The 13,834-nt window shown below is 43.1% G+C and overlaps 1 protein-coding gene across 10 annotated transcripts in view; it reads right to left on the bottom strand.

Moving 5' to 3' along the window:
• The window catches only part of C8H21orf58 (chromosome 8 C21orf58 homolog), a 30,638-nt gene that overhangs the window by 13,350 nt on the left and 3,454 nt on the right, over positions 1 to 13,834 (bottom strand). For 7 of the 10 annotated variants that reach the window (XM_056536437.1, XM_056536435.1, XM_056536434.1 and 4 more), the window contains exon 2: positions 180 to 249. In XM_056536437.1, coding sequence (XP_056392412.1) covers positions 180 to 239 — 60 coding nt within the window. In that variant the 5' untranslated portion in view covers positions 240 to 249. Of the gene's footprint in view, positions 1 to 179; positions 250 to 1,898; positions 2,122 to 9,019; positions 9,123 to 13,834 lie in introns of those variants that run through there. The other 3 variants (XM_056536433.1, XM_056536431.1, XM_056536432.1) reach the window with 3 other exon arrangements.

Genomic DNA, 13,834 nt, shown 5'->3' with positions numbered 1-13,834 from the left:
GGCCAAGTACGCCTGATGCTACAAACATATGTTTATTGTTTGTGACTTATAACTTTAAAATATATCTTTAATTTCACTTTCCTTTCCAATGTGCTACATATATTTTATCTTTTTTTTCCCCTGCAGTAACATATGGCAGAAGATGCAGACAGTAAGACAAATACAATGTTTTACCTTACCTTTTCTAAAAGTTTCAGTTTTAACCTAGTCATATGATCCATCAAAGAAGGGTCTGTCATGGTTGTGTATCTATAAAAAATATATAAAAAGCATTTGTATTAAACAGATGGGATATGTCTAGTGAGACATACAGTATGTATGTATAGTAGATTACTAGAGAGAGAAAAAATTGTGCATGGACTTCTTTTTCTCTGCTAAACTCCCGTCGTTACTACGGAATTGCCGACAGAGTTCTATATAGTGAAGCCCGATGACAATGTGACCTTAGCCTTACAGAACTAGAGTTCTGATAAGTGACCAGAGGTTTTGTAAATATAAATAAATATATATATATATATATATATATATATATATATATATTGCCTATTTCAGGTGTAGCCTATCAGTCCATATTTGCCACAAAAACTCTCATCCAATGCATCAAACTGGGATATAGACGCACAGATTTTCAATTATTATGGCAAATTATTCAAATAACAAAGTTATAAATTTTGACCATTTCAAGTGGTACCAATATTTTGATATCTGTCTATCACTACCTATATATTGAGATCAATAGCCAAAGGACAACAAAAGTGGAACAACACAGAGAAAAACTGTAATTGGAAGATCTGCACTTTTTTCAGTGTTTTTGACCTACTTGTGGTATCGACTAAAAATACTGACCAACAACCAATATGTGGACCCAAACTCAGAGTATATAATTTTTTGTTAAAAAGAATCACATGATAGGAAAAAGCACCCCCCCCCCTAAAAAAAAATGTAAACGACCAAAAGTATATTTAAAAAAAAAAAAGACCACAATGATGATGTAATGGTTTAAAGCCTCCTAACATGAAAGTGAGGGAATAAGTGGGGATTTAGATAAAAGTTCTTATTCCATCCTCTCCACTGACTGGTACTTTTCAATAATCTTGTTTGGAATATTCTTTTGTCTTGGCCGTGTAGTGTTTACCAGAAAACTGACTCATTCATACTTGGATCTTGTTTCACATGAATATACTTTTCCTGCCTCTGCCTAAATAAATATACTGTGGTTTAGTATACACATCAGAGCAAAGTCAGGCAAATCTGCTGATTTCGGCACGACCATATCACTATCTTATGCGTATGGGGGCTTCTCCGTTTCCCCCAGCAGATGATCCTGAGGGAATGAAGGATTGAGCATGCTGAGTTTCACCACCCTATAGCCTTGCATGGAACTTCCATCAAATACATCTCCAAATTACGATAGTTATGGGGCAAGCGGAAATTCAGAAGTGTGAATGGGAATGCGGAATCCCATAGAAGTCTATGGGCTTTAATTTGAAGCGAAATTCCGCAAGCGGAAATTCTGCCGTGTGAATAGACCCTAACAAAAAGATATCCTGCTGCCAGGACCATCATTGGAGGTATGCTATAAGCCATCAGCGAAGTCTGGCAACAGTTTACTCCTCTTTCCCTATTGAGAATACATGCATGTTCAGCCGAACCATGCGTGCATGTGTCCTCACTCAGAAGAGGTGATAATAGGAATGATCAGCTAATTCAAAGCATATCGGCACCTTTAGCTGCAATGTATGACCCCTGCATAATAGTAGTAGTCCTATGAAAAGTTCTCTTTTTCTTGCAGTGAGGCTACTTTGATTTAACCTTAAAGTTTACAAATGAATTTCCTTTAAGCATATCTGCTCCATGCTCCATGTGTCCTGACCTGGTAGGTAAGAGAGTGCATTTACCTGGATCCTTTCGTCTTTATTCCCAGCAATGTATTATCCTGGATGTAGTCGTATTCAATAAGCTGCAGTGCTTGTTGCTTGACACTACCTGTAAACAATCTTGTATCTAAGGCATGTGACTGGTAATGGCAATCCCCTTTCACGGGATCAGTCACCACTCATTGTGCTCTGTGTACAGTCTCATAGTGACAGTTATCTGATGTCACCCCTGATTGCTTACTTATTATCAATATATTGATCAGCATAATAAAGTACTAAAGTACTAAAGTAAATTACTAGAAAAATTTGAAATGGGAAATTTCATTTAAAAAATGTAACTAGAAAATGCTGAAAATTATTATTGCAAAACAAAAATGTATGTAAAGAATGGATTATCCTTATTATTTCTTTTTATCATTTTAATTTTTTTTATTATACAATGATCCCTCAGGTTACAAAATAAATTGGTTCCAGGATAACCAATTTAAGTTAAAACCATTGTATTTTGAGACTATAAGGCTAAGTTCACACTGCGGATTCTGAGTACGGCCAGCGCCAACTGAATTAGACCTTAGAACTGTGCATACATTGCTGCATAGACTGCAATGTAGTCCAGGTGGATTCCGCCATGAGAATGAGATCATTCTTTTAGCGGCGGAATTTCAGCGGTGGAAACTCTGCTGCGAAAATACTGCAGAGTGCACTGTGCAGTGGAATCCCATTGATAGCAATGGCATTCTGCTGCACCAGAATTTTCAAGTGTAATTTCTAAGAGGAATTACAGGTCAAAATTCCGTAGTGTGGACCCCGCCTAACTCTATGGAAACATTATTGGTTCTGAAACCCCAAAAGTGTTATCAGAAAATTTGAAAACGTACGGATTAGCATAAAAAATAAGTAGATAACTAATACAGATAAAGCAAGTCCTTACATATCAAAGTAAGAAAGATCTGCTGGAAGCTGTAAATCTCTGTCTATGTACAGGACAGGAGCTTCTTCAGGGTCCTGTACAGTACACACAGTGTCCCAAAAAAGTCAAATGGAGCTGCCCTCACTTAGCGTCCAAAGGAGCAGCTAACCCTGGCACAGGTAAACAGTAGAACAGAAAATGTAGTATCTCCCTGTACAGTAGCTATTTTAGGTTTATATGTTCAGATGCTCTCCATAATTTCTGTGTATGCCAATTTTCATGTATGCCATAGTTTTTTGCTATCCTGTATAGCATATTACTGGTGACTGGTGGTATATATCTTTTTTTATAGCCTATTTATTTCAGTTCCGATCCAGATCATGTTTGCAGATACCTTTCAATTTAAGGAAAAGGGGGGGGGGAAGTGTGATCTCCATATATAAAGCAGTTATAGAGACCTGCGATTTTATTATTATATTGCTGCTGAAGAAAGGACCTGCAGAGGTCCTGAAACGCGTCCACCTGTTTTTTTGCCACCACTAATACAAGACATTCTGACATTTATGCTGTAAAATTCTGTGGAACAGGGTTTGCCAAAAAGGGTGTTGTGCAGGTACCTGCTCTCAATCACCAAGTGCGCACTTGCACTGCACAAGGACGCCAGTTACAGTGGGGAAAAAAGTATTTATTCAGCCATCTATTGTGAGAGTTCTCCCACTTTAAAGGTGAGAGAGGCCTGTAATTTTCATCATATGTATACCTCAACTATGAGAGACATAATTCATAAAATCACATTGTCTGATTTTTAACCCCTTAAGGACGCAGGGCGTACCGATACACCCCCGTTTCCTTAAGGACTGAGGGCGTACTTAAATGCCCTGATCCCGCAAACGGGGTTTAAACCGTTCTCACGAACGGAGAACGGGTTAAACCCTGTGGGTCCCGGTTGCTACGGGCAGCCAGGAACCACGGCTAATGCCGGGCACCGCCAATCGAGCCGATGTCCGGCATTAACCCTTTAGATGCTGCGATCAAAGTTGATTGCGGCATCTAAACTGAAAGTGAAACGATACCGGCAGCTCAGCGTAGCTGATCGGGACTATCACAACAGAATTGCGATGTCCCAATCAGCTTACTGGACGACGGGAGGATCCTCATCTGCCTCCTCGTCGCCTGATGGCAATCTACTGCTCCATGCCTGCGCAGGCTTGAGCAGCAGAGCGCCGGTAACACTGATCAATGCTATGCTATGACATAGCATTGAACAGTGTAAGCAATCAAAAGATTGCATGGTATAGCCCCCTAAGGGTGCTAAAAAAAAAAAGTAAAAAGTGGTAAAAAAATAGGGGATAAGATGCTAGGGGCGGAGTACCCCTTTAAGAGGTTAAAGAATTGATTTGCAAATTATGGTGGAAAATAAGTATTTGGTCAATGACATAAGTTAATCTCAATACTTTGTTATATACCTTTGTTGGCAATGACAGAGGTCAAACGGTTTCTGTAAGTCTTCACAAGGTTTTCACACACTGTTGCTGGTATTTTGGCCCATTCCTCCATGCAGATCTCCTCTAGAGCAGTGATGTTTTGCGGATGTTGCTGGGCAACACGGACTTTCAACTCCCTCCAAAGATTTTCTATGGGATTGAGATCTGGAGACTGGCTAGGCCACTCCAGGACCTTGAAATGCTTCTTACAAAGCCACGCCTTCGTTTCCCGGGCGGTCTGTTTGGGATCATTGTCATGCTGAAAGACACAGCCACGTTTCATCTTCAATGCCCTTGCTGATTGAAGGAGGTTTTCACTCAAAATCTCATGAAATTCCATTCATTCTTTTCTTTACACGGATCAGTTGTCCTGGTCCCTTTGCTGAAAAACAGCCACAAAGCATGATGTTTCGACCCCATGCTTCACAGTAGGTATGGTGTTCTTTGGATGCAACTCAGCATTCTTTCTCCTCCAAACATGACGAGTTGAGTTTTTACCAAAAAGTTCTACTTTGGTTTCATCTGACCATATGATATTATCCCAATATTCTTCTGGATCATCCAAATGCTGATCATTTTGACACCACGGCGTGAGATCTTGCGTGGAGCCCCAGATTGAGGGAGATTATCAGTGGTCTTGTACGTCCTCCATTTTCTAATAATTGCTCCCACAGTTCATTTCTTCACACCAAGCTGCTTGCCTATTGCAGATTCAGTCTTCCCAGCCTGGTGCAGGTCTACAATTTAGTTTCTGGTGTCCTTCGACAGCTCTTTGGTCTTGGCCATAGTGGAGTGTGGGAGGGGGAGGTGTCTTTTTTTATACTGATAACAAGTTCAAACTGGTGCCATTAATAAAGGTAACGAGTGGAGGGCAGAGGAGACTCTTAAAGAAGAATTTACAGGTCTGTGAGAGACCGAAATCTTGCTTGTTTGTAGGTGACCAAATACTTATTTTCCACCTTAATTTGCAAATAAATTCTTTAAAAATCAGACAATGTGATTTTATGGATTTTTTTTTCTCTCATTATGTCTCTCATAGTTGAGGTATACCTATAATGAAAATTACAGGCCTCTCTCACCTTTTTAAAGGGGTATTCCAGGAAAAAAACTTTTTTTTTTATATATATCAACAGGCTCCAGAAAGTTAAAAAGATTTGTAAATTACTTCTATTAAAAAATCTTAATCCTTCCAATAATTATCAGCTGCTGAAGTTGAGTTGTTCTTTTCTGTCTGACAACAGTGCCCTCTGCTGACATCTCTGCTTGTCTTGGGAACTGCACAGAGTAGAAGATGTTTGCTATGGGGATTTGCTTCTACTCTGGACAGTTCCCAAGACACTTGTCATCAGAGAGCACTTATACAGAAAAGAACAACTCAACTTCAGCAGCTCATAAGTACTGAGCGGATTTAGATTTTTTAAAAGAAGTAATTTACAAATCTGTTTAACTTTCTGGAGCCAGTTGAGATATATATATATAAGTTTTTCCTGGATAACCCCTTTAAGTGTGAGAACTTGCACAATTGGTGGCTGACTAAATACTTTTTGGCCCCACTATATCTCATCTCACCGCTGCCTTCCAAAAAGCTTAATCTGCTGCAGGCGCTCATGCCAGGGCTCGCACGCTTAGCTGGTGGGAGCGAGAACCACCCAGCACACGAGCTGTGCCAGGCACAAGCAGGCAAGGACCAGCACGCAACATCTGAAGAGCAAGCCGGGAACCATGTCAGGTGAGCGGTGCATAGCACCTTGTCTTCTTCCTAGAAGACACCTAGACCGGAGGATCCTGCATGGTGAGTGGTGCACGGTACCGACCTGAACTTTCTATGTAACAGAAAATATTTGCTATATGAAATATCTGCACTTCATCTCCATTTAATACCATCTATTGGAACCAGTGATACTTGCATAAGGACTTATATCTCCCGGGAGAGTGCAATGTTATGTATGTACTTGCCTCAACATCTGTTTTAATTGATAAAAAAACGGCCAATACTGAAAGTCCTTATTATGAATCCTAAGGACTCTGGAAAACAGTGTGGCCTTTCATTTTATTTTGTTATACATTGTAGTTGTGGCATCTATGTTTTTATAGATATTTTTAGATTTTTATACTATACTATTTGCACCCAAATTGAAGAAGTAAAGAGGAATTCACCGCTCTTGCTCCTCCTGCGCACCTGTGCATGGGCTGTGGGTTGAGTCTCCATCCACTTCCAAATACCATAAGAAAAGAAGCACCCGGCATCCACGGTTACAGTGAAAACAGGAACTTCTTTATTTTCTTAATGTGAAGGCAGAACAAATAAATGCCAACGCGGTAGTTAACCCTTAATCATGGCATCATGTTTTAATTGCCATGATTAAGGGTTAACTACCTGAAACGCGTTGGCGTTTATGTGTTCTGCCTTTGTGGTTGCCCAGTATAGGAGTTGTTATTCTGTACACTTGCCCATCCTGTGTGGTGGCTTCCATTTCAGTGTTCTCTTGGGTCCACATCCCTCCTAAGGACTCTGTATATTCTATAAAGTTATGTATGAGTAAATGTACTGTATTTTATGCCTCTGTTGCTTTAAATCTTTGTTGTCAAGACCTATGTTTACCAAGGAAGGTGTAAGGTGAACAGCTGACTTGTTGGTGACCAAGGGATTCCTCCAAATTGCTCCCTTATATACCAGGGAGGAGCTAGCCTAGTGAGTAGTTCAGCTGAGGTACAGCCAAGTGAAGACCTTAGCAGTTGTCTGGTGTTACTGAGGGAGACCAAGGCCTAGTCACGCAACTACACAGCTACTACCAGTTAACCCCTGCAGGTGAAAGTCAAAGCCTGGCGTAAGCACAAATACAGAGGACAAGTCTAGTCAAGATGGTTAAGTCTGTCAAATTACTAAATTCATCGTGGGTTGCACAAGTCAGTCCAAGTCCACTACAAGTCCCAGCAAGCCAACAAGCTTCCTAAAGTTCACTGTACATCTCCTTGGGCCTGAACAGAGCTGTAAAGACTTTAACACTTCGTCTGCCTCAGTAAAGTGCAGTTGTTCCGTAACCTTGCATCGGAGTGATTATTTACCCCGTGCCTGGCCCAGGAAGGCTAGATGATAACCACGCCCTGGCATCATGAACACATATGGTTAATGCCATCTGCCCTAAGGGTTAGTAACATCTGCCCTTCCAACACCCTCACCACACCTTCACATTAAGAAAATAAAGAAGTTCCTGTTTTCACTGTAACAGTGGATGCCTGGTGTCTCTTTTCTTATGGATGTTTGGAAGTGAGGACACAAGAGCCCTGTGACCCAATGGTTTGTGGTGATATAGATTTTCTAAATAAATATTGTTGTTACGCCGAGCGCTCCGGGTCCCCGCTCCTCCCCGGAGCGCTCGCAGCGTTCTCTCATTCGCAGCGCCCCGGTCAGACCTGCTGACCGGGTGCGCTGCGATATTACTCCCAGCCGGGATGCGATTCGCGATGCGGGACGCGCCCGCTCGCGATGCGCATCTCGGCTCCCGTACCTGACCCGTTCCCCGTCTGTGTTGTTCCGGCGCACGCGGCCCCGCTCCTTAGGGCGCGCGCGCGCCGGGTCTCTGCCATTTAAAGGGCCGCTGCGCCACTGATTGGCGCAGCAGGCCTAATCAGTATCCTCACCTGTGCACTCCCTATTTATACCTCACTTCCCCTGCACTCCCTCGCCGGATCTTGTTGCCATTGTGCCAGTGAAAGCGTTTCCTTGTGTGTTCCTAGCCTGTGTTCCAGACCTCCTGCCGTTGCCCCTGACTACGATCCTTGCTGCCTGCCCTGACCTTCTGCTACGTCCGACCTTGCTCTTGTCTACTCCCTTGTACCGCGCCTATCTTCAGCAGTCAGAGAGGTTGAGCCGTTGCTGGTGGATACGACCTGGTTGCTACCGACGCTGCAAGACCATCCCGCTTTGCGGCGGGCTCTGGTGAATACCAGTAGCAACTTAGAACCGGTCCACCAGCACGGTCCACGCCAATCCCTCTCTGGCACAGAGGATCCACCTCCAGCCAGCCGAATCGTGACAATTGTCTTGTTCAAAGCGATAATTCAGATACTTTTGACTTTGAGCACCAACGCATTTTTGCCATTTTACTTGATATTATTCTGTTGGCCAGCCCTGTCTTAAATTGTCAATAGCGGGGAAAGAGCCTCTCACAATTAATATTTACTAGAAAGCCAGTCAGTGCATGCACTTCAGTAGTACAGGTATTTTAGGAGTGAAAAGCCCACAAACGTGCATATCACTGATGCAGGCCTCACTCATTATGCAGAGGTTATATACACATTTTATTGTAGATGCCATATGTACCTTATGGGGCCCAAAGATTGTCAAATAATAACATAGGGAATTGCATTGTGAGAAAGTTCCTAATATTTGGTTTATTGTAGCAACCAATCACAGCTTCGCTTTCATTTCTCAAATTGCTCTAGTAAAATAAAAGCTTAGCTGTATCGGTTGCTATGGTATGCTAGACCAATATACCCAGTAATACCATCATACAGTGAGGATACAGATGTCACATACTGCACCAGTTCTACACAGACTGTCTATCATGCTGCATGATCTATCTATATATATAAAACACAATGGGGGACATGTATCATTATTTGTGTATGGTAGAAGCAGTTTCCCCCTTTTGCCGAATTCTAAATTATGCGCAGAAGCGCCAAATTTATCAATCAAGGGCAATGAGTTTCATAAAATGTGGGCAAATATAGTAATCTCCTCATACCTCCACTCTTTGAAAAATGAAATCGATGATTTAGAGCATCTTTCTACGTGCAGTCCAAGATGGCTTATATTTGCGTAAAAAATATGGTCATTGCACAAGATTTCTGCGGGTAAATGAAATGTACGCAGTTAATAAATTTGTGCGTACGGAATATATCCCTCCAAGGTACGCCGAAACCTACAAATCTGGAGGAAATGCTCCACCAGAATGTGCACAAAAAAAGATGCCAAAAAAAAGGTTGCGCAAAATTTTTTACACAAAACAGGGGTAAAATCTTTGATACGTGTCCCTCCAATGTGTGTGTGTGTGTGTGTGTATGTGTATGTTCCAGCATCACGTCCAAACAGCTAAAGATATTAACATGAAACTTGGCACGCATGTTACTTATATGTCAACAACAAACAGAGGATGGGTGATTTAATCCCTTAAGGACGCAGGGTTTTTCGGTTTTTGCACTTCCGTTTTTTCCTCCTCACCTTTTAAAAATCATAACCCTTTCAATTTTGCACCTAAAAATCCATATGATGGCTTATTTTTTGCGCCAACAATTCTAATTTGCAGTAACATCAGTCATTTTACCCGAAAATATACAGCGTAACGGAAAAGAAATTGTTGTGCGACGAAATTGAAGAAAAAACGCCATTTTGTAAATTTTGGGGGCTTCCGTTTCTATGCAGTACATTTTTCAGTAAAAATGACACCTGATCTTTATTCTGTAGGTCCATACAATTAAAATGATATAATATTTATATTGATTTGATTTTGTCGTACTTCTGGAAAAAATCATAACTACATGCACGGAAATCTATACCCCTATAACTTTTTTATTTTTCTGCGTATGGGGCAGTATGAGGGCTAATTTTTTGTGCCGTGATCTGATGTTTTTAGCGGTACCATTTTTGTATTGGTCAGACTTTTTGATTGCTTTTAATTTATTTTTCATGATATAAAAAGTGACCAAAAATACGTTATTTTGGACTTTGGAATTTTTTTGCGTGTACGCCATTGACCGTGTGGTTTAATTAATTATATATTTTTATAGTTTGGACATTTACGCACGCGGCGATACCACATATGTTGATATTTATTTTTATTTACATGGTGTTTTTTTTTATGGGAAAAGGGGGGGTGATTTGAACTTTTATTAAGGAAAGGGTTAAATCACATTTATTAACTTTTTTTTTTACACTTTTTTTTTTGCAGTGTTATAGGTCCCATAGGGGGCTATAACATTGCATACACTGATTGCCAGCACTGTTCACTGCAAAGCCATTATCGGCGGTCGATTGCTCAAGCCTGCATCTCAGGCTTAGAGCAATCAATCGCCGAGGGGACACGCCAGAGGAAGGTAAGACGCAATGTTCAACTTTGAATGCCGTGTCTAAAGGGTTAATAGCGTGCGGCACCGCGATCGCTGCGCGCTATTAGCCCCCGGTCCCGGCTTCAGATACATGCCAGGACTGACCCGATATGACGCGGGGTCACGGCGCGACCCCGCGTTATATCGCGGGAGCCGGCCAATGACGTAAACATACGTTCTTGGTCATTAAGGGGTTAAAGGGGTACTCCCGTGGAATTTTTTTTTTTTTAAATCAACTGGTGCCAGAAAGTTAAACAGATTTGTAAATCACTTCTGTAAAAAAAAATCTTAATCCTTCCAGTACTTTTTAGGGGCTGTATATTTAAGAGAAATCCAAAAAATAAATGCATTTCCTCTGATGTCATGACCACAGGGCTCTCTGCTGACCTCTGCTGTCCATTTTAGGAACTGTCCAGAACAGGAGAAAATTCCCATAGCAAACATATGCTGCTCTGGACAGTTCCTAAAATGGACAGCAGAGGTCAGCAGAGAGGAAATGCATTTCTTTTTTGGATTTCTCTTCAGTATACAGCCCCTAAAAAGTACTGGAACTGGATTTTTTTATAGAAGTGATTTACAAATCTGTTTAACTTTCTGGTACCAGTTGATTTAAATAAACAAGTTTTCCACAGGAGTACCCCTATAACCCTTACTCACCCCCCATTTGCCAGGGTCAGGGTTTGTGTTTAAAGTCCCATACAAGTCTATGGGAAATATATGTTCCAGCATAACTTCCAAACGGCTGGAGATATTTCGATAATATTTGGTCACATGTTACTTATATGTCCACTTAAAATATAGGATAGTTAATTTAACCCTTAAATACCCCCATTTGTGAGGGTTGGGTTTTTTGTTTAAAGTCCCATGCAAATCTATGGGAAATGTATGTTCCCACATAACTTCCGTATGGCTGGAGATATTTCATTACCGTATATACTCGAGTATAAGCCGACCCGAATATAAGCCGAGGCCCCTAATTTCACCCCAAAATCCTGGGAAAAGTTATTGACTCGAGTATAAGCCTAGGGTGGGAAAAACATCATCCAGACCCCCGTCATTAACACCCTCATCATCATCCCCTTGTCATCATCCCACACACCCCCTTTATCATCCCCTTGTCATCATCCCACACCCCCCCTTCATCATCCCCTTGTCATCATCCCACACCCCCTCTTCATCATCCCCTTGTCATCATCCCCTTGTCATCATCCCACACCCCCCTTCATCATCCCCTTGTCATCATCCCCTCCCCCCCTTCATCATCCCCTTGTCATCATCCCACACCCCCCTTCATCATCCCCCTGTCATCATCCCACACCCCCCCTTCATCATCCCCTTGTCATAATCCCACACCCCCCCTTCATCATCCTCTTGTCATCATCCCACCCCCCCCCCTTCATCATCCCCATGTCATCATCCCACACACGCCCTTCATCATCCCCTTGTCATCATCCCACACCCCCCTTCATCATCCCCATGTCATCATCCCACACTCCCCTTCATCATCCCCAAGTCATCATCCCACACACCCCCCTTCATCATCCCCTTGTCATCATCCCACACACCCCCTTCATCATCAACGCTTGTCAATGTCTGATACAGTGGTCTTCAACCTGCAGACCTCCAGATGTTTCAAAACTACAACTCCCAGCAAGCCCGGGCAGCCATCGGCTGTCCTGGCATGCTGGGAGTTGTAGTTTTGAAACCTCTGGAGGTCCGCAGGTTGAAGACCACTGCGGCCTTCGACATCATCCAGCCCCCCCCCTCTCACCCCCTTTAGTTCGGTACTCACCTCCGCTCGGCGGGACGTTAGGGTGCGCTGGTCCGGTGCTGCAGGACTGTCCGGTGGGGAGGTCATCCGGTGGGATAGTGGTTCTGGGCTGCCATCTTCACCGGGGGGGCCTCTTCTCCGCACTTCGGGCCCGGAATGGAGGCGTTGCCTTGACGATGACGCAGAGGGACGTTGGTAATGAACGTCCCTATGCGTCGTCGTCAAGGCAACGTGACTATTCCGGGGCCGGGCCCGAAGCGCGGAGAAGAGGCCCCCCCCGGTGAAGATGGCAGCCCGGAACCACTATCCCACAGGACGACCTCCCCACCGGACAGTCCTGCAGCACCGGACCAGCGCACCCTAACGTCACGCCGAGCGGAGGTGAGTACAAAACTAAAGGGGGTGAGGGGGGGGGGCTGGATGATGTCGAAGGCCGCAGTGGTCTTCAACCTGCGGACCTCCAGAGGTTTCAAAACTACAACTCCCAGCAAGCCCGGACAGCCGATGGCTGTCCGGGCTTGCTGGGAGTTGTAGTTTTGAAACATCTGGAGGTCCGCAGGTTGAAGACCACTGAGGGCGGAGAGTTCACTCGAGTATAAGCCGAGGGGGGTGTTTTCAGCACGAAAAATCGTGCTGAAAAACTCGGCTTATACTCGAGTATATACGGTAATACCTGGTACACATATTACTTATATGTCAAATAAAAATATATGATAGTTAAATTAACCCTTACCTACACCCTTATATGAAAGATGGGTTTTTGTTTCAAGTCCCATGCAAGTATATGGGACTTCGAATACCTTACTCCACAAGCTCTACATCTCCTGGTGAATGTGTCAGTCCATTTCACAAAGACAGGATGGGATACGGGGTCAGGACATGGGGTCGGGCTATGAGGTCTGGATATGAGGTTGGGAAATGAGGACGAGATAGGAGGGCAGGATAGGAGGTCGGGATATGAGGGCAGGATATGAGGAAGGGATATGAGGTCGAGATAGGAGGTTGGGATATGAGGTCGGGATATGAAGATGTGATATGAGGTCGAGATATGAGGATGGAATATGAGGTCAGGATAGGAGGCTGGGATATGAGGTCGGGATATGAGGACAAGATATGAGGCCGAGATAGGAGGATGGATAGGAGGTCTGGATATGAGGTTGAGATAGGAGGATGGGATATGAGGTCGAGATATGAGGACAGGATAGGAGGTCAGGCTATGAGGTCGAGATATGATGGGATATGGGGTTGGGATATGACAACAATATATGAGGACGGGATATGAAGTCAAAAGCTTCCTCCTTTGTTGATTTTCCTCCCCAACAAGGATTAGGAAGGAAAAACTGGGCAACGGCGGGTACTCAGCTAGTATACAATACAATACAGCACTTATAAAATGTCACAGAATGTTGTTTTGTTATGTATGTGTCATAGGTCCACAAAGGGCAAATTTTGTTATCACTTGTGTCCAGTTCAGGCAAAATTTACACACAAACCCAATCTTATTCGAAATGTATATTTCACCAAACCGTCACCAATCCGTTCACATGGGCGGATTTTGTGCACATTTTCCTTAGCCTTTTTGCTGTGGATAATCTGCAGCAGATTTTGTTGCATTGATTTAATTGGGTCAGCAGAAAATCTGCAATAGTGGCATATTTGCGGATTTTCCGTGGACCCATTAAAG

The sequence above is a fragment of the Hyla sarda genome, chromosome 8 (genome assembly GCF_029499605.1).
Source record: "Hyla sarda isolate aHylSar1 chromosome 8, aHylSar1.hap1, whole genome shotgun sequence".
Classification (NCBI taxonomy): domain Eukaryota; kingdom Metazoa; phylum Chordata; class Amphibia; order Anura; family Hylidae; genus Hyla; species Hyla sarda.
The sequence above is the reverse complement of the archived record's forward strand: the minus strand, read 5'-3'. Positions and strand labels throughout refer to the sequence as shown.